At 45.4% G+C, this 21,175-nt stretch overlaps 1 protein-coding gene and 1 long non-coding RNA gene across 6 annotated transcripts in view; one reads left to right on the top strand and one right to left on the bottom strand.

Annotated features, from left to right (window-relative positions):
• LOC144060009 (uncharacterized) overlaps positions 1–6,650 on the top strand; it is a 28,065-nt gene extending 21,415 nt beyond the window's left edge. For both annotated transcript variants that reach the window (XR_013295823.1, XR_013295824.1), the window contains one exon: positions 6,114–6,650. This is a non-coding gene — a long non-coding RNA (uncharacterized LOC144060009). The remainder of the gene's footprint in view (positions 1–6,113) is intronic.
• A 1,310-nt stretch (positions 6,651–7,960) lies between these two features.
• Positions 7,961–20,866, bottom strand: wdr3 (WD repeat domain 3). 4 transcript variants are annotated; one of them, XM_077579520.1, is made up of 28 exons: positions 20,655–20,708; positions 20,474–20,568; positions 19,493–19,695; positions 19,198–19,407; positions 18,144–18,262; positions 17,912–17,990; positions 16,622–16,717; positions 16,431–16,547; positions 16,260–16,361; positions 15,438–15,529; positions 14,687–14,785; positions 14,229–14,462; positions 13,521–13,614; positions 13,323–13,424; positions 12,847–12,929; positions 12,541–12,679; positions 12,336–12,392; positions 11,558–11,658; positions 11,351–11,462; positions 10,822–10,956; positions 10,637–10,690; positions 10,087–10,152; positions 9,896–9,988; positions 9,760–9,810; positions 9,017–9,060; positions 8,696–8,824; positions 8,284–8,377; positions 7,961–8,188 (listed from the first exon to the last, which is right to left on the bottom strand). In XM_077579520.1, exons 3-28 carry the CDS (start codon positions 19,664–19,666, stop codon positions 8,033–8,035), a joined length of 2,832 nt encoding a protein of 943 aa, XP_077435646.1. In that variant the 5' UTR covers positions 19,667–19,695; positions 20,474–20,568; positions 20,655–20,708; the 3' UTR covers positions 7,961–8,032. The 4 variants fall into 4 exon arrangements, with proteins under 4 accessions (XP_077435646.1, XP_077435644.1, XP_077435647.1 ...); XM_077579518.1 differs by lacking the exons at positions 20,474–20,568; positions 20,655–20,708 and adding an exon at positions 20,746–20,866; XM_077579521.1 differs by lacking the exon at positions 20,474–20,568 and having other exon boundaries at positions 20,655–20,737.
• Positions 20,867–21,175: the final 309 nt, after the last annotated feature.

The raw sequence follows: 21,175 nt of genomic DNA, 5'->3' as shown, positions 1-21,175 counted from the left end.
GGTAATGTTCATTTTCTATGAAGATGCAACTTTGTGTGGCATTCCTCAGGGCAATGCTTTAGGTCCATTCGTTTTCTTTGCAGATTTAACATTGGTGTCCCTCAGGGTCACGTTTTTAGGCCCTTTCCCTTGTCTCTATTCGGACCTTCATTCAAACTGAGCCACATTGTCCAAGGTGATAAAAGGAGATTTCACGTGATTATTTTGACAGCAGCGCGGTGGAACTTTTTGTCCTGGGGCCGAAAAAGCGAAACCGGGAGGGCCGAACGCGGGTCCAAGGAAAAGAAAACAAAAGGGTAGACGCGACGGGAGGCCAGTGTTGTAGCCTGTGGACTCCAACAGGGGTCACAAAAGACTTCAATTGAGTTACTGCACTTGGGAGCCTACGAGAGGTGAAGAGAATTCCTTTAACTCAATTAAGCGCTAATGCAAAGCAGTCACTCGTACGCATTTCCACATTTCTTCTTCTTCTTCTTCTTCTTCTTTTGTGTGCGCGTGTTTCTGTGTGTTTGCATGGGGGGGGGGGGGGGGGGGGGCTGGGGGGGTTCATGCAAGTGTTGAACCAAATAATGACATTTTATACAGTGCTTATTGTTATATATAAAATATTTTTGGTCGATTTTTATAGATAATATATGTGAACGTATATTTTACTTTTTTACATTTTTTTTTTTAGAATATTTCCGTTTTTAATACTTTCTTCTAATGTTCCCCCTTTTTTTTGAGATGCATGTGCTTCCTTTATTACCAAAATATTTGGGGGGACAAACAAAGCGGATTCTTTTAAACATTTTTTTTAAAATTGTATTTATTGTTTTGATCTCATATGCGAAAATAATGTCTACATTACTTACAATGAAAAAAAAATATTTAAAATATAATCTGACACAAAGATGTCATCTTTGATCCACTTTTTAAAATAAATATATTTTTCAACTGATTGATTCATATTTTTATATTTGATATATTATATTCTTCCTCGTCTGTCCTTCCAGCATTCACAATGTACGGTGGCTGTAAAAACACCATTTTGGGATACTTAAAAAAACAACAACAAAAAAAGCAACCTTGTTACTTCATTTCAAAACATTTTACCTCGTAAAAATCAAGTTGCGCAAGTGTGCACACCCTCATGGAGATGTGTCCATATTGAACCAGCCACATTCAAACTCATGTTAAATGGGAATTAGCACACGCCTGCCGTCACGAGTGCTGAGAACTCAGATGTTCTAGTAGCCTTTCCTGACATCTTGTCTTCTGGCATAAGCCATAGCTTTTAGATGCACTTATAAGACCTTTTTTTCAATTATTTTATTTTATGTCTGTTTTTGTCCACATGCTTGCATCACATTACCCACAATGCATCCTGTTGACTGCTTGGAGAACTCCAACCATTTTTTTTTCCTTTTAATGACGACGTTTTTACACACTTGAAATCTCCTCGGATTAGTCACATGACCGCAGTCTGGGCCCGGACTGGGTCTAGGTCAGCGGGTCATGTTTGGGCTGATGTTCAAAGTTTGTGTGTGTGTGTGTGTTGCATGGCCAGAAGGCTTCTAATGAGGCCCGAGCTGGAGCCTCCGCGTGCTGACAGACAACTTTGCCCTGGAGACACGCACACACTTTTGTGTTTATGCACGTGTGTGTGTGTGTGTGTGTGCGCACGTTTACGACAGCCACTTGAAAGCGCATCACTAATTAAATTAGCTCACCTAAAAGTGTCTGAGGAGACAAAAGTGACGCCATGAGACACACGTGTGAGCAAAATGAAAGAAAAGGATGCGAAGAAGGTGAAGTTCATCAAATGATCATCAAAATGAAGGGCGGGAAAAAAAAAATCAAATGCGCTGTTGTTTATTCTCTGAGTGATTTGATTGACAGCTCGTGTCCTTCTGGGTGGTCTCCGTGCGTGTGCGTGTGCGTCGACGTCAGCTACTTTTCAACCTTCTCACAAACCTTGAAAAAATATACGTATGGTCACACGTGCAAAACGCTGCCTCGTCCTCACTCTAAAGGAGCTGCGCAGCTTTATGTCGCCTCAAGATTGAAAGTCTGGACCTTTTTTTTTTGTCTAATTTCATTTTCATTCAATTTCATGTCCATCTCTGAAGGCCATTTTGTTTTGTTTTCTAACATGAAATGGACGACACAATGGCTGCTCTCAACCCAAAATGGCCGACTTTCTGTTTCATTTTGGGGCGTGGCTCAAAATGAATAGAAATATAAATAATTCCTCGATTCAATATAATTGTGTTTTCCTCAACTTTGAAATCTGTCATTTGCAGACAACAATGAAGCGCAATCGTTTGTGTGGTCCCGCGCAATCGACAACCGTCAGCCCGATTGTGCTCGTCATTTCAAGTCCTTTGATGGCTGCCGACGCCCAAGTCGGTTGTCGTCTGGTCCCGCGGCCGGATTGGCGTCCGCGTCGGCGCGAGAAGTGGAAAATGTTTTTCTTGTTGGGGGGTTGAGCATGTGTTTTCAAGTGTGTGTGTGTGTGTGTGTGTGTGTGTGTGTGTGTGTTATTTATGAGGTGCGCCTCCGCGTGCTGGAAATCAATCAACGGTGTCGGCCCGGTCGCGCCGGCACCGTTTATGGATTTTGCCGGGAAATAGCCAGTCAATGAAATTGTTATTCTTAGAGGGAAATATTGAGTGAGTGACAATCGGCGGACATTTTCTTCCAGTGGTCGGGACTATTATTTTTGCATGGGGTCTTTTCTTTTTTTTTTGTGCCCCCCCCCCTTCGCGTTCATAGATTGAGTGAGTGTTTTCTCGCACAGGAAATTGCAAGTCTGTCGGGGGTTTGCGGCGCAGAGTCGGCCTCGTAAATCAGGACTTTTACGGCAGCCACCGAGCGACTCCTCGCAGACGCCATGTTGAGGCCAATATTGGCCAGTTTAGCCTTCGAGTTGGCCTTTCAAAAAGGGCTCGGGATTGCCAGAGTTGAGGTTTGTGTCGGGTTGGAATGAAGGATTAGGGTTAGCCTGGAGTTTCCAAAGTAGGGTTGAGGTTGCTTTTCAGGATTAGGGTTGGAGGTCATGTTCGGGTTTCAAAATGGGCCTGGGTAAGAGTGTGTTAGGATTGAGGTGATTTTAGTGGTTAGGTTTTGGGACCGTCTTTCAAACTAGGATTAAAACGATTGAGATTAGCATGACGGTTTGCTTTCAAATTTGGTTTATCTTAAAACTTTGACGGTTGACATTTATGATGAAAACGTGCAAAGAATGCAAATTGTGTAATACATAATTGCAGCGATATTTAAACTCACCTTTCCATTTTCTCTTTGGATAGTCTGACTTCTTTAGAGTGCCTTGTTGTCCGCCGTGAGTGTGCGCACATCATGATGAAAAAGGCGGAAGCACCAGGAATGTTTTTTTTTTTCTTCCCAAAGTCCAACTTGACAGTCAGTATGTGGACCAGGACTTTGGGCTGGTGTGATTTTAGAGTGCCTCGTTGTGGAAAGATTTTCCTGACTCCAACATGTGGTGACAGACGGCGTGCGCAAGCATGCGAAAGATGCGAGATGACGTAACCTCCATTTTTAAAGGTTGTGGTCGTGGCATTTCATTGACGGTTGGGGGCGTGGCTTGAACAGCCTCCAATAGCGTTTGAGAGCGGAAACAAAACGACTTGATTTGATGAATTTACAAGAGTTTTCTTGTCCTTTTGCAGGGATTTCAAAGTTTGTCTTTGTGTCTCAACTAAATTAGCCTGTGGCCTCCACGTTGAGCCTTGGCGGAGGTCTGGCTGTGTTTCCGTTGTCGAAGTTCTGCACCTGAAGCACACTGGCGTGTTTGAGCAGGCAACGTCTCATCAGTCCGGCAGCAGCTTTTCAGCTTTTCGCGCTCGCCGGCCGCCGCCCTCGTAAAAAGTGTTTTTGGAGCAAAGGCGGGCCCGAAGGCTCCGTTTTCTGTTTATTTTTGTGCCTTTATTGGGCCCGAATGAAGGGCATTGTGGGCCGGGAGCGCACAGTGGCGTGATTGTTTGGCTGGGAATAAACACCGAAGGCTACGGCGCGGGACTATAAAAGCGCTGCCGGCAGGATAAACAGCGCCGGTGGCTGCGCGGCGCGTATCCGATGTCTGTTTACGACTCGTCATGCGACGTGCGGCGCTTCAACACTTTCTGGACTCGGCTTGAGTTTTTGGTTCTAGCGTTGCAAAATGAACTCAGATGGTCAAACTTTTTGGGTGTCGTGTTTTGATAAACACGTCCGCAAGATTTGGTGTCATTCAGTGCGATTATGATTGTTTTGCGACGATCAAAATTCGAGGCGTGGACTTGTTCAACTTTTTGTTTGTGCGTCCTGTTGTCCACTAAACTTTGTGTTGATCACTGAAATTGGTGTTTGAGTCCGAATTTGAAGTTCAGGTTTGAAATTCACCCTTGAAACCAAAATGGCTGATTTCCTGTTGGTGGCTCCTTCCAACGTGGTGGGCGTGTCCTGCCATGATGGACACGCCCACTTGGTGAAACTGCAGTCTGGATCTTTTTGTTTGTTTATTGAGGCTTGCAAATTGCAAAATGGCTGACTTTTTTGGTGCATTCTGTTATGGTGGGACACGCCCACCAAATTTGGACTGAAACGGATTTTTCTTTCCACTTCCCAAACAGAAATTCTTTTGGGGGGGGAAAACATGCTTTCAACCCCAAATTGTAACTCTTTGTTTCATTTTTCATTTCGGTCGTTGGCGCTGAAGACTTTTTTTGTGCGTCTTGTTAAAATGGAGTCCAGCCAATTTGGTGTCAATCTGCAAAAGTGATTGTTTTTCTGGTCTAACTTTTGAAGTTTGGAATTTTCCCGCAAAGGTTGCTTGAAAGCAAAATGGCCGACTTATTGTTGAATTTCAAACAGGGAGACTTTCATGCGCATCTGCTTATGAGAGACTTCAGCTAAAGTTCTGCAACAATTTTGTCAGCCCAAGTTTTCTTTTTCAGTTGAATCAACATTTCAACAACAAGGATTCCTTTTTTGAAAACAAGTCATTTGTGTTTGCGCCGACTTGAAGTTGGTGCGTGACGACCCCGACGAGCTGTGCTTGCGTGCGCGTTGACCTCGTCGCAGGCCAGGAGGTGAGAAAATGCGTCCCTCCGCCCCGATGCGGGTCAAGTGCGGTTATTAAAACGGGTTTTGCTCTTCCGCTCACGAGGGGAGGTGTGATTCCCGAACCCCCCGCCGAGACCCCAACACGTGTCGTGCGCTCGCCACTTTTTCAACAAGCCCTCACTTTGTTCCAGAGGGAGAAAAAAAAGTTTGGAATCAGATATCCTCCAATGGAAATGCATTTTTACCACACACACAAAAAAAGAGTTATGATAGGAAAAGAGTTTCAACCAATCAGATGAAGCCTGCAGGTCACGTGATGTTGTCGTCAGAGTTGACCTGAGAAGTTTGCTTCCAAATTCAGACTTTTATTCCGTTCCATTTCTTTGTGGGCGGCTGATGTTGGTTGACCTTCCAATTTTCGTACCCAGGATCAGACCACCATCACTGAGCGCCACCGGGGGGGGCTTATGTCGGCTAATTCACTTCTTCGTTGGCTTGGGAAAATTGCAACGAGACCCCACGCTGGCCAATTCCACATTTCGATTTGTCTTTGGGCAGACCGAGAAACCCGATGAGAGTTTCAGATTCGGGTCGGCCTAACCCGGTTAAAGGCTTGGGTTTCCACTTAGTGTTGTCTTTGGTTTAGTGTTTCACGGTTCGGGTCAACTCTAAAAACCCTTGGGTGAAAAATGGAGCGCTCCTCGACAAATTTCGTTTGCGTTACGAGACTCTTTCAGCGTCAAACAAATCCAACAATAAATATCGCTCGCATCTTTTACTTGGGTCCAAACATTGCCTCATTTTGAATACAAGCCAGAAAGTTGGCTCAAATTGACCCCAAAAGTGGACCGCTCCATTTTTCATCCCTAATTGGGTCACTTTTGACCCAACAACTGTTTTAAGACTGCTTGCTTTGAAAACGTCGCTTTGTGTGTGTGCGTGCTTTGCTTACGGCGTGAAGCCATCGTGTTTGATGCTGTCCATTCCTCTCTTGGCAATTCTTTGCCGCTGGCATTTTTCTCTCCGACCCAAACGTAACGTAACGTCTCCCGCCGGCCGAGCAGTGAAACGCTTCGAATGGCGTCTGTGAGGACGGACGACGGACGACCAGCGCGCAGAAAGGAAAGGACGAGTGTGGAGTCGGTCCAGCGGACGCCTTCTGCAGGCCGTCACCTCATCACTCAAGACGCCGGCGGCCATGATGGAATTGGCCGCCGCCACCTCATATGTCAAAGCGCTCACAGCCGCGTCAACTGCCAGATGTGCTCGTTTTTTGGGGGGGGGGCTCGACATGCCGTCCAGTTGGTCACTAAATAAATACATGTGCAATTAAAAGTGAAATTCTTCATTTCATTCATAATGTAGGCTACATTTATTTTATTTAACAAAGTCATTTAATATACATAAAGATTGTAAGGAAACAGAGCTGGCTATTTATTTGTGCGACTATTTATTTATTAATAAATCTTTATCATTGTTTTTAGACCTTATTCAACTTGAAATAGTCCAAATCCTAAGACTTCAACCTCTGATTTCTGTCGTCTTCCATGAAAGCAGTTATTGTTGTTGTTGATTTTTCAAAATAAAACATTTGCAAACGGGCTTTTCTTGAGGAACTTTTTGGGGACTGTTTTCTGACATGCTATGCATGAACCAAAGCAGTAACTGAATCGTATCATCAATTCATGTTGCATTTTCTGCACTGCCAGTGTCTTTTTTTTTTAATAATTTATAGAAAACGCAACAGAATAATCGATTATTATCATTGAAAATAGCTGGAGCCCTAATCAATGATTGAATGAAGACATACAGAAGTTGAAGATGGAGGAGGTCCAAGTCCATTGAGAGCCTGGTTCAGCATCCAGCAGAAGGAAGGAAGGAAGAAGGAAGGAAGGAAGGCGGGCGGTCACGCGGACGCCACGACACCCTCATCAACTTGATGTTAGGAAACAGAAGCCGCCGTCAATCAAAACCAACCGAGAAGCTGCACGAGCGCCGCCAGAAAGCAAAACGCACTTTGGAGGGACAGAAAGTACAAATGGAATCCAGCCCAAAGCGAAGCCATCCTTTATATTTCCACGGAACGTGTCGGGAAAGTTGCTTCGTCATTATATCGGCAAATCATTTTCATGATGAAACTTTGAAGCAAATTGGATATGAACGTAGCCAACAATTTAGCGCATCCACACTTCCGCCTCTGAATTTGTATTCGGCCCGACTCAATTCACTCAATAGGAAACATGATTTTGCACTAGTAGGCAAAAAAAACAAAAAGTGACACGAGCAGTCGGGGGAAAATGCTACTAGTTCCAAGAGTATTTCCACTTTCGCCCGATGCCGAACCAAGTGGACAAGTCAAGTGAAAGCCAAGACTGACATCTAGTGGTCATGCGGCGACTTGCGTCAGGATGTTTTCATTCCGTTCGGTGAGACTTGAACGAAAGCGTCCAACCCAAATGTGGTCCTTGTAAAGAAGCTGCTGGCGGGGTTGAACTGCTCGATAAACACTTCATCACATTTTGGGGCTGTTTGAAAGGATTGCTTGAAAGCTTGTGACGTGGAAGGAAGGAATAAAAACAAAAGCAACATTTCTTCCTTGCAAGTTTTGCTGGTAAAAGGAGTTGAAGTTACAAGCTTGTAAAAGTGTCACTTTCACGGCTTTCATCTCCACAAAACAGGTGAGCCGGGATTCCATCAAACCAAGGAAATATACAAGAGGATCAGCGCCGTCGTGAATGGACAGCAAATAGTGTCAGACGATGGCTATTGAAATGCATTTACATTTTGCGCTTGCAAGTATGAAGCAAGAAATCCACCAGACGACACTTGTACGTCGACACACCAGCGAGTTTCACGCGAGATGACATCGTTTCAAAAGATAAGACTCGTTTTCATTTAAAACAACAACAAGAAATGTTGACATCTTTTATTGACATTGTAGAAAACGAGAGGAAAATTGCAGGAGTGTCCTTTGCGCTTCGCATCAGGCGACGGTGAGGACGACCTTCTCGCGCTTCCTCCGCCGCTTCTTCTTGTCGGCCAGTCGTCCCGTGGCGTCGGCGAAGAACATCACTTCCTCTTTGCTCTCCAACTGCCGCTGGAGAAACTGCAGGGCGGCGCTGTTGAAGCCCATCAGGTCCTGGATGGAGGGAGGAGAAAAACAGCAGGACCGTGACGACGATGATGATGATGATGATGATGATGCAGAGGTCAAAGTTAAAGTGGCGGACTTACGTGGATGTCTCGCACTTTGGAGAGCGTGTTGGCGCGCAGGTCGTCGATGACGGGGACGAGCTTCTGGCTGCCGCAGATACGACCAAAATGAATTCTGACCAAAAAAAAAAACAATGGGGGGGGCAAAGTCGTCACTTTTGTTGGTGGGGGTGGAGCTGTTTTTTTTTTTTAAAGCATTTTTATCTGAGGAGGTCATGCCAAACAATACAGCATAAAGAAGAAAAAAAATCTTAAAATCATGTCTGTTTTCTTATGAAAAAAACAAAGCGTCCAATCCCGCTTTGTGATGTGCTCATGATTGCGTTGACAGCATCTTGTACGTGTTGTCCATTTGTTTGGTTAGCGTGCGCGTCGGCGCACTTGAAAGACGCAAACGGCGGCGGCGGCGGCGGCGGCGAGCGCTTCCACTGACTTGAGCAGGAAAACGAGGCAGCGGCACACCAGCTCCACCTCCAGGCCCTGCCGGATGAAGCCGTTGAAAAGCTCCAGCAGCTCGGGAACGTACGGGAACGGCAACACCAGCAGAGACACCTCCAGCTCGCTGGCGAAAGGACGCAAAACACACGTCACGAAACCAAAGGACACCAAAAGTGCGACTAAGAACGCGTCGGTTGGTTGGTTGGTTTTCAAGCATGCGTTGAAAACCACAATTCAATTGGACGCATTTGATTGACTCGACTAACGTGGCTCACGCTCACGCCGGTGCTACGCAATTTTGAGAGCCGCTTCTCACCTGGATCGGACTTTCTTCACCACATCAAGAACGTAGCGGCTTGGCTGCAAGTGCAACACACACAAATAAATAAGCACAGCATTTTGAGAAAGGCCAGCGCGCTCGCCGCTCAAATGTGAAATTCAACCCAGATGAAAAATACATACAAATACGGTTGGCAATTACAGGAAAAAGGTGATGCGCGACATTACATTCAAAACTTAATTGGAAAAAAAGGAGAGGAAAGAAAGCTGGAATGAGGGGGAGAAAAAAAAGCTAAAAAAAAAATACATTGGACAAAAAAAAGAGTAAGAAAAGGATGAGGCTGCAGGTAAAGTAAAAAAAAAGTTTTTTTTACTTGGCATTACTTCGAAAAAAAATTCAAAAAGGAGAAAGAAAATAGGAAAATGAATAAAAAGAGCCCAAAATACAAAGAAATAAGCAAAATAAAAAAAAGATCAATGAAAAAAGAAGAAATTAAATAAAAGGATCAAAAAGAAGCAAAAGTATAAATAAAAAGGAAATGTTTTGATGGAAATGAAAATGACTTCAAATCAGAGCAGTCAAAATACACTTAAATGTGACATTCAAATGAACCCGATGAGTGGATTGAATCCTCGACAGATTAACGGATTGTAATAATATTGGATAATGACAGCACGACTAAACTAACACGAGAACGAGGTTTGACTTAAAAGTGGCCGGAAAAGATCAACCAGTTCCGTTTCCGTCAACTGCTAGAAGAGAAAAAGCAAACGACTCACCGAAATGTTTCCAAAGGCCACCAGGATGCGATTTGGTTCGGGGAGCGGCAGCTGAAAGTCAAAGGACAAACACACGCCATAACGTCCACTTGACCCTGTCGGCAAGACAAGACCGGCGGCAAGACCGGCGTCTCACCTCCTTCCCGGCTCGCTGGCAGGCGTACTTGTGTTCTTCCAGCTTCCTGTTCTCCCCGCGCAGGAGCTCCAGAGCCTCCATGATGCGTTCGGCCTGCCGGGCGGCCATGACACATTTGCCTCATCGTCTTTTTGCATTCGCCGCATTCTTATGAACGGCGCTCATCACAATGTTACGCAAAGTCAACTCACCGCTTTGACCGTCTCCACCGTTTTCTTGCCGGCTGGTGCGGCTTCGCCGGGAGTCTCGCCGGGCACCTGCGCAAGGAAACGGAACGTCGGCGAACGGCTACAGCCCAAAAGATGGATGGAATGCTAACAGCTAGCGTGCAAAAATACGAGCACGAGTAGAAGAAATGCCGCGGCGGAGCCGTCAAAAGCTTTCATGACACGCCCCCTTTAGTCAGCGACTCAAACGGAGCAAATGCAACATGCTAGCAACTATGCTAACGTCTCTCCGCCGGGCGTTTTGCCGCGCGGGAAACATCCGGAGGACGAAGCGCGACAGCAACAGCGCTTCAACTTTCACACGTTTCAAAAACTCAACAAAAAACAACTCAAAGTCAAAAAAAACGAACAAAACCGCACTGAAAAGGAAAAATTCAAAAAGCAACAACTCAAAACTAACTCAAATGAAAATTCCAAAAGTATAACGAAATAATAATGACAATTTGTCAGGAGCTAATCCACATCAAAGCCGGCACATGCTAACGGATGCTAGCGGACCAAGATGGCCACTTACCACCGGAGCGTCGTCACCTTTGGCCAGACTCTCCTCAAACTCCGCCTCTCGGTCCTGTCAAAGCAGCAGGAAATGGAGCTGAATGACGACAAGCGTCAACGATGACGACGGCGATGACGACGATGACGAAGACGACGGAGACGACGGAGACGACGGAGACGACGAAGATGAGGCTTCTTCCTCACCGTCTGGCGTTCCTCCTCGAGGACGATGGGCTCCCGCGTCCTCTCCCACAAACGCAGAGACTTGTCATGTGACGCCGACGCCAGGTGGTCGCCGTTGGGGCTGATGCTCAAGCACCACACCTCGCGATGGTGGCCCTGGGGGGGGGCAGACATTGAGACAACGTACAAAGACATTCATCGGAAGCTTGACAAAGCGTGACCGCTTTCACGTGTTATGAAAACAAAAGAAGGAAAAAAAGCAAACGAAAAAGAAGAAAAAAAAGCAGAACACTAATGATTGTGAATCATATGCAAATGAGTTTGAAGCCCCCCATCGTCTGTTATTTCACACACAAAATGTCTCTCGTTTGGAATTCATTTGGTGCCGCCTCCCATTTATGACGTGTGTGATTCCACCATCAACCACTAGATGCCGGCACACAATTATGTTTGACAGTACATTTGAAAGAAGAAGAATGAAAACAGGAAGTATTTCAAGCTCAGCCTTATTTTGGGAGGGGGGGGGGGCAATACCGTTTGAGAAACTGACCTCCAAAGTCTGGATGAGTTCAAACTTGTCGGCGTCCCACTGCTTGATCTTCTTGTCCTTTCCCGCCGTGAAGAACAAATGCGTCTTGGGGACGAACTGCAGGAACATGACGCTGCCGCCGCCACGAGTCGGGTCAGACATTGGCGAGACATTCGGGAGACATTCGGGAGACGGCGGGAAAGTGGGCGGTCTCAACGTGCGACCGACCTGTCGTCGTGCGCAAACATGGAGCGGTGGCAGTCGCCAAAGTCCAGACCCCAGATCTTCACGTTGCGATCCGCCGAACCCGTGGCTATCAGCGTGCTGTCCTGGAGGAGGAGAGAAAAAAAAGGGGGGGGGGCACCAACAACATTCTTTTAGTATTTTGGAAAGTAACATTCAGCATCAAGTATTCACATCTGCAACAAAATGTTGACATGACGTAATTTGAGTAGAATTCAAAACAAATGAAATGAAAATACTAAATTCAATGGAACATAGTTTCCAATCCTCCTTAGACTTGTTGAGATAACTTCAAAGTAACTCATTTGCTCCCAAAAACGTGTAGAAATGTTTCATGCTAGAGCGTACAGAAGACTTTGATGCAGCAAAAAACGCTTGAAGAAATGCTCGTTATTGCACAAACGGCCAGCAGGTGGCAGCAGAGCAAGAGATCCACCAGGGCCGTGATGAAATATTCAAATGGCAATTGCTGCAAAACGGAAATAGGAAAGAAGAAACTCTCATCTTCCTTTTGGTAGCTTCCATGTTTTGATAGCAACAGAACAGAATATTCGGTGGGCCTTGAAAAAAAATCACTCCAAATCCGACGCGCGTCGAAATGATGTCAATTAAGAATGTGAAGTGAAAACATTTGACTTCATTCTGCACCCGATGAAATGACTCCGTTTATTCAACTTTGTGTCCCCGCTAAGAAATTGAGGACAGAAAGCATTTCTAGAATGTCTTTCTTGGAACTGAAGAATAAAGTTTTCATGGGACTCACGTGTGTGATGTCCAGACAAAGGACGGGCAGCTTGTGTCCGTACAGCGACAGGAAGAACTGCACGCAGACAAAGAGACCAGTCGTGAGACCAGTCGTGAGACCAGTCGTGAGACCAGTCGTGAGACCAGTCGTGAGACCAGTCGTGAGACCAGTCGTGAGACCAGCGGGAGCGCTCCTCGTCCTCGTCCAAAGCGCCGAGCTTTACCTTGAGCGTGTCCGCGAAGAAGACTTTGACGGTGCAGTCCAGCAGGGAGACGGCCAGCAGGCGCTGGTCGGGAGACAACTTCACGCACAGGACGTCTTCCTCCAGCTGCAACGTGCGCGTGTGCTTCAACGTCAGACGCCTGAAGAGAAGAAAGACAAAAAAGGAGGGGGGGGAAGAAGCAAACAGGAGAGGAGGGCCAAGAGGACGAAAATGGAAAAATTCATATTTGTGTAATATGCATGCCGGGCACCAGGTGGCGCACTCACATTTGTCTTATCGGTACAAACGTCAACATTTGAAACTTACTTGTGTCCACTGGCCTCGTCCTTCACCAACTCGAAGTCCCACAACTTCACCGTCTTGTCCGCGCCGCCGGTCACGATGCCCCGCTACGCACACGCACGCACACACACGCACACACACACGCACACACATTGCATCTTGTCGTCACACACACACAGCCTCGTCTTTTAACGCAAACAACAAAATGTCACGACCAGGTCAGGCGTCGTGTAAGAAACACACTTCCGACGTACATTATGGGAGAATTTTCATTTAGCGTCAACAATATTCACAAAACTGAGAGTAAAAGTGACAAAGTAGAAAAAAGGAAAATGGGAACAAGAAAAAAAAAATCTGAAATGCAAAAAAAATGGGGAAGGTAAGACAAAAGAAAGGAAAATAATTTTAACAAGTAAAAGCTGGAAAGAAAGGAGAAAAAAAAAGAGTAGAAAGAAGTGAAGTTCCGAGACGAAGCGGCGTCGTGCCGATTTTGGGCGTACCTGGTCTGGCGCCAGGCACAGCGACCACAGCGCCCCCCGGTGGCCGTCCAGCGTCTCCAGAAGGCTTCCCGACGCCAACTCGAAGATCTGCAGATTCCCGCTCTGACGCCGGACAAACACAAGCAGAAGCAAAGGCGTGATTGGCTAAGATGCAAGTTGCGAGGGGGCGGAGCCTCACGGCGTGGCGGGGGGGGCCACCTTGGTCCCCAGGATGATCTGCCGGTCCCCCGGCACGAAGAGGGAGCACAGGGCGTACTCGCACGCCATTGTGCGCACCACCTGCAGCGTCGACCTGAGGCGCAAAAAGCAAAAGTTTTCTCATTTACGCGTCATTCTTTTCATTTTGTAGAATGAGTGTTGTGTTGTTCCTGCAAAAGATAAAGTTTGCATTAAGGGTGAGAATCTTTGGCCGTCTCACCATTCCAATTTTTGGGTCAGCGTTTCGATTCACAATCGAAAATTTATTCGGAACAATTTCTCATTCAAAATGATTTGATTGACAACAATTTGTGCTTCAACTTATAGATGTGCAAAGAATCGTGGTGATGTAGTCCAGTGTGACCCGCTAACGCTAATTAGCGTGCTACTCGCGGCACTTTTTTGTGCACTTCCTACGCTGCAAAAAAAACAACAACTTTTATTGGCATAACTTGATCATGACTTTTTACTTCTGCTCTCTAATGTGGCTACAACACAATAAGTGTATCAGAACCACACTGCCCCTAAGTGGCCAAATCGGGTACAACATGAACAGCGCTCCCAACGAAGGCACACACAAACAAGGGCAAGACCGTATCAAATAATTGAAATCAAATCCATTTTGGGACATTTCAGATCCATTCGTACGAAATATGAATCGATTTTTTTTTTGAATTGGTTGCGATATAAGATGTGAATAATTGTGACCTGTTCCAGATTTTGACGGTGTCGCCGGACGCCGACAGCACGGCCAGGTTGTCGGAGCTGAAGGCCAGCGTGCGCACGTCGCTGCGATGGCCGGCGAGCGTGAGACGCGCCGTCTTGCTGGCCACCGCCGTCTTGTCTCTCGTGGTCTTCAGGCTGTACGTCTCCACCGTGTTGTTCTGCAGCAGCAGCGCCACCTTCAGCTCGCCGCCGCCGCACAGCAGAAGGTCGGCCCACCTGAGACCAACGAGACGTTTCAGTCCGATCGGCGTCCAGTCTGGAGATGGCAAGTCCGGGTCCGGAAAGCCACGGTTCGACTTTAGCCGCAGGAGCTAGCTAGCGAGCTGCTCATTTACGCACTAGCTAGCGCGAGGGGCTAAAGCCGAACCGTGGCTTTCCGGACCCGGATTCGCCCCCTCTGTGGACGCGCGTGATCCGAAAGGCAGCGTTTGAGACGTCACCTGATCTTGGAGGACGCCTTGATGTTGCTCAGGCGGACGATCTCGTCCTTCAGCGTCCTCTCCACGTGCGCTTCCTCCGCCGTCTCGTCCTCCGCCGCTCTGAAGCGGCAACGCGCGCACACGCACGTATTTGAAATACTCACGTCAAAATTAGTAAAAATACAAATTCAGTGATGTTTTAATATATATATATTTGAGAACAACATTTTTGGGGTAAGAAATACAATTGGATGAGAGAAAAAATACACAACTTTTTTTTTTTTTTTAATGGAAGTCATCCGTCACAACTAATAATTTAGTTTGTCAATATTTCATTTTGTGACAAACTGAACGGTTCCACTTCATGTTAATTCATTTCTTAAGGTGACGCAAACTAATGACTTCAAATGGTCTGAATTAAGTTGGATTCATTATTGAATGCAAATTTTTTTTTGCAGTTGAACCTGAAAGTTTTTACTTCATGTAAACCATTTTTCAATGTTGGGGCAAACGATTTTTTTTTAATTAATTTTTTTCTCTGTGCTTTTTTCAAAATGTTTTTCTCCCTTACAGCAATTAAAGAATAATCAAAACCATACTCAATCTAATAAATTAAATTGAGTCAAATGAAACATTTGAGTTTGGTGTCTCGCTGTAAATGTACATTGAAAATAATCATTTTTAAAAAATAGATTCAACGATCAACACAAATGAGAAATTGGACTTGAAATGAGCAAAGTCCGATTTGTCTAATGTTGTGCATTTGACTGACTTCTTTTTGGCTTTCTTGATCTTCTTGGCCATCTTCTTGCGGACTTCGTTCTCGGACAGAACCCTGAACAGCTCCAGAACGCCGTCGTTGCCCTGAACAGCCGCCCACAAAATTCACATTTTCACATTTTGCCTTTCGCCGCAACAAATTCTCACAAATGCATTCCGAGTGGACACAAAGTGTTTTTTGGGGGGTTCAATATCTTTCTTTTTTTTTGTTCGGACAAAAACTGTGTTTGCGCTCAACTGCTGAGCATTTCTGTGGTCAAATTGTGATTTTAGGGCGAAGTGTTGCATTCGTGTGGGAAATGGCGTTGTCACCATAGCAACGTTTTGACTTTGCCGCCATCTTGAGTCCACCGCAGGGCCGGCGGCGCCGCGAGTGATTGTGATTGAACATTTGCTCTTGTCCCAAAAGGCGGCGTGGGTTGGCTTGCCGCGACCACGTGAGGAAAAGGTTCCTTACGTCCCGCTTGCGGAGGCGGAGCGCACGGCCAGCGAGCGCGTCGGTGCGTGCGTGACGCATCTTCTTCAGCCTTCTCGCACACAAGCCGCTGACTTGCGCGTTTCGCTCGACAGGTGCGAAAACTCATTTAGGGGTTGATACCGAGCCGTTTTTGAGGGCAAACAAATGGAGGTACGGTACCGGTACCGGGACCGGTCCGGGTATCGCGTGCAACACGAGTGGGAAACTTTCTCGATGAAATGTAAGCAGATTTTTGCTGGCGAATGATCATGTTTTGTCACAGACTTGTCAAACTCCTCCTTTGTAAGGTGCCAATACGCGATTGCGTGCGCGGTGGCGAGCGAGCTTCGCACTCACGTGGCAGGCGACGACTCCGGCCTTGCTGTCGGCGCTCAAAGACACGACTCGGTCTCTGGCCTGGCGCAGGACGGAGCCGGCTTTCTTCAGAGTCAAAATGCGCTGAAAGACGCCAACAAACATTCAAAGTCAGTCCTGCGTGCCGAACCCGCGCAAAAAGATTCTCCTTACGTCTTCCGGGCTCCCGTCGGCGTCGTTCCCGTCGTCCCCACCGTCGTTCTCGTCAGCGTCGTCGTCCTCCAGCAGACTTTTGCCCTTCTTGACTTTGGGCTCGCCCTCCGCCGGCTCCTGGACGTCAAGACAGGCACGCCGTCACCACGCGGCGTCCACGGGGCGAGTGGACCCCCCCCCCCCCCCCTTACCTCTTGCAGGTAGCTGAGGTCCCACGCTCGCAGCTCGCTGTCGGCCGAGCCCGTCAGCAGCCGCCGCTCCTCGTTCAGGAAGGTCATGGCCCACACCTGATCACGCACGCACGAGAAGGTCGCCGCTTTGTATTTTGATGTTCATTAGGAAGCGTTTTTCCTCCATCGGTTTCATTTGGGAAATTGAATTACGCGGGACAAACATTTCAATTGCAAGGAATCAAAAGGAAAAGTTCCGAAAACTTGGACAGCTGGTGGAACACAAACGGGATTTGACACAATGGCTTCATTTTGATTCAACGTTTTTTCTGTACAAAGATTTATTTCAGTTACTAATCCATTGAAATCATCATTCATACCTAATAAACATATTTCTGTTGAATGAATTTGACTTCAGGCCTGATTTGTAATGTAATGTTACATTATTTGATGTATTTTTGATGTATTTGATCAATAAGAATCATGACTGGGATTTAAAAAAAATAATCAACAATTATAGAATGCATGTTTGTAATTATGAAATTTCCAGCCTTGAATTCAGTTTTGGTTTAAAGGATCAAAATCATATTTTGACTTCAAATTACAATAGAATGTTGTGTGCTTTAAAATGAGTGTTATTTTCATTTTAAAGACAAATATAATGATTACAAAATGATTTGTAGTTATTTATTTATTTATAATCCCCCATGAAAATGTCCGTTTTGATGATGATTACTGAAAATAAAAATGAGAGCTGTCAAACAATTCCATTTTTGAAATCAGATGAATCACATTTGAGAATTTGGCCGACAGCAATCACGATTCGTCGCTAAATTCAAAAGGCTTTTTTATGAAAAATGTTTGCCCGCCAAAGAGCAGATGAGCGCTCGTCGTGCGTTCATTCTTCGGACATCCTGCTCTTTTTTGTACCACTTAATGACTTGCATGGTTTAGAATCCTGATATTTTGACATGAACAAATAATCTTGGTGTCATCCGTGAACACGTATTGAAATGCTTGACTCGAATGCGCGTCGTTAAGTTTAACGTCGGCATCCGCCGTCACGCTAAAGGATCGTCTGCGCTCAAAATCAATCGTGTGATTAAGCAGCCATATTTTTGCTGATGAATTTCATTCGCTTTCATTTTGACAGCGCTCATAAAAAGACACGTTTTTTCCACGATGTTGAAGGAGCCGACAAGGGCGAGTCATTTTCTACTTTGCTTTTTCCACTTGGAGTGAAAGTGCAGGCAGGAAAAAAAGTGACGTTTTGTTTCGTAGGAAAGCGAAAGGACGAACGAGGACGCTCACCTCGCTGCGGTGGCCCACCAAAGTCCGGAAGCAATGTTGCGTGTCCAAGTCCCACCACTTGACAAAAGAGTCCTTGGAGCTGCCGACAACACACACTTGAAGGCGCCGCATTGAAAAAGTCTACACACCCCCCGCTCAAGAAAGCCCCGATGCCGCGCTTGCAAAACAACGCGCTTCTACGTGGGGGCGTGTCTGCCTCGACATCGAGCCAATCCCATTCCGGTCGAGCTACCTGGTCACCAGGAGGTTCTTGTCTTTCAGCAAGAGCGCTTGCGTGACCTCGTCTTTGTGTCCCCGCAGTCGGTAGAGGCCGCACTCGTTGATCACGTCCCACACGATCACGTCCGTGTCCTGCCAGCGGGGAAAAAAAAAGGACATCTTTTAGTCCACAAAAGTCACCTCTTCGCTAGCTTGTCCGCTAATTCTGCTCCACTTTGTGGATACATTCAGCTTGATTTATTTTAGTTTTGGTGTGCATTTATTCATCCAAGATACGTTGCGGAAAAAAGGCTTCCATAAAGTGAATTGTGATTGGACATACACAGAAATCCTATCATGTGCTGCAAAATTGCTTTTCATTGACAATCAAGTGAAAAGGGAAGGAGAAAAAAAAACGGTAGCAGGAACGATTCGAATCTCTTATAAAAATAAATGTATTGTAATTATCAATGTTTTGTGCATTTTATACATATTTTTATGATCTTTTTAAAGTATTATGTTAATGCTTTTATTTGCATGATTACTTCTAATCATATTAGTATTTTTTGTATTTATTAATATACAATTGTACTTAATAGACTTTTTATTTGTACAAGTACTGAACTCTTGAGTAGACGCCGATACCGACACCACGAGGACTTTGCATAGGTAAGATCCCCCCCCCCCCCCAAAAAAAAAAAAAAACAATGACGGACCTATATGTTCCAATATAGTCTTTTTCCTTAAATTTGCATTCTAGTTCCTGATCATAAATCGGCCCTTAGAGGCAGCCGATACCAGTATCGTGAATACCGATACCTTGAAATGAGGCCAGGTATCAGCACTCACCCACCGCTAAATATTTTACCACTATTTTGTATTGTATGCAACTCATAGTTAAATGTTTTTTCAAGCAAAGTGGGTCCGAGTTGGACCACGACTACGACTAGCAAATATCTTTACATAATTGATGCTCCTTAGAATTGCTATGAAAAAGAAAAGAAAAAAACAAACAAAAGAAATGGGAGTGTGAGAACAATCCCCGAATAATAAAGCATGTGATGATGTTCATTTGCCCCCGGACGGACCTTGGAGCCGGTGACGAGTCTGGCCCCCAGCGCGTCGTAGCACAAGGCCGTGACCGCCGACTTGTGTCCGTTGAAGCAGACGTTGCTCTCTCCGTTGAGCAGACTGAAGAGCCGCACGGCGCCGTCCTCGTAGCCCACGGCCACGTGGACGCCGTCCGGCGACGGCCGCAGGAAGGTCACCTCATGTTTCTGACCCGCCAGGATCAACACCTGGACCAGCAAAGGAGTTACAAATCTGAGCTGGAGGTATTAAAAACGAAAAAAAAAAAAAAACTTTTTCATTCTTTCTTCTCACCTTCTCCGCTTTGCGGGTGTCCCAGATGAAGACGTGCTCGCACGCCGCCACAGCCACATAGCGGCCACGCTCGCCGCCGCGTAGCGTGACATAGCAGATGTTCGCTTTCTGGCTGCCGATCACGCCGAACACGGCGCCCGCCACGTAGCGCAGGTACTGCTTGGTCAAGCCCATGTTGCGCAGCCTCTAGGTGGCGCTGAACCCTGTGGAGACAAACCACACAAAGCATTGCATTTTTATGGACAAATACAGTGTGAGCAAATGTTGGGTTTTAATTACTTAATATTGTACTTCTGTTAGAAACTACTAAATACATTATTTGTGACCAAATGTAAGTATGTAACTTTTTGTGGACAAATATTTAGCAGCAACTTGCTGTAAACAAATGCAGCATTTTCAGTACCAGGCCCAAAAATAATCATCTTTGTGATGACAGAAATTTTATAATCAAAATGTATTTGCTAGCAAAGAGGCAACATTTGTCTACAGTAACTTAATTGTTGATGACAAATATTACTGACCACAAAAATTACCCAGTTGGCCACAAAGATAGTCGTTACTGACAAAACGCAATTTGTTTAAAATATAATAATAATATATAGCATAAAAAGGCCATTTTGTGGCCAATTATTACATTTGTGTGGCTAAATGTTGCCGTTTGTGATCAAATGCTAATGTTGACATTTCTGTGCTCGTCTACCATTTTCTGTGCCCCAAAAAAGTTAATCTGTTGTAGAATCTACCACAGTACTTAAGTCTACACGACAATAAGCCATCATTATGAATCGATTTTTGAAACATTTTGAACGTACGGTGAACTGAAAAATTACCCCAGCAAATGTGTGGCTGCGGTTGCCACATAATTACAATTCATAGAAGAGTTTTAAAACGTTACTCTTGTAAACAATTAATTGGATAAAATGCATTTGCATCGTTCAAGTTTAGTGCGATACACTAAGCTACATTTAGCCGGATACTAACCGTTTAGAACTACGACGACTCCCGAGCGGGCGGGGACAATTCGTTCACCAAACAAGCGCCCCTCTGCGTTCCTAACTCCGTCTGCCCGGCTACCACTGTACAACAAATCGCGCCACAACGACACGCTTGTAACCACGTGTCGACGTTTCTGACTCTATAGAGCTCATTATGTCATACGCACGTTGTCCATATGATTGTCTGTGCTGTGGCGCAACTTAACTACCAAAGTTTTAATGAATGTCCTCAAAATCGAGGCTAGTTTGCGGTCTTACCTCTGAAAAGCGGTCGTAAACTTGTTTCGTCCGGTGTTGCCGTGAGGGAATCACTTCAGACTACACTAATCGATTACAGAGTCACATCGGTATTTTTGACGCTCAGCAACGCTTTAAAAAATACAGTATATATAAACATAAAACATATAAACACTGCAATATTAATTTCATGATATTTCTTCTGAGCAACACACAAAGTAAATTGGCGTTTTAAACGATGCGTTTGATAAATCATTGCGTCGATTCTATTGCTTTTGTCTGGAGTCCAAAAGAAAAATTTTGGTGTTGCAGATTTTGACTTCCGCAAGCAAACGTGATTGTAATTTTATATTTTTTTTTAAATAGACGTTTGACTTAATTTTGGTAAAAATAAAATACTGCAAGAGATATACGATATTTAATAATTTAAGTCCATCTAGAGCAGAGTGGG

This window comes from Vanacampus margaritifer, chromosome 11 (genome assembly GCF_051991255.1).
Source record: "Vanacampus margaritifer isolate UIUO_Vmar chromosome 11, RoL_Vmar_1.0, whole genome shotgun sequence".
NCBI lineage: Eukaryota > Metazoa > Chordata > Actinopteri > Syngnathiformes > Syngnathidae > Vanacampus > Vanacampus margaritifer.
The sequence above is the reverse complement of the archived record's forward strand: the minus strand, read 5'-3'. Positions and strand labels throughout refer to the sequence as shown.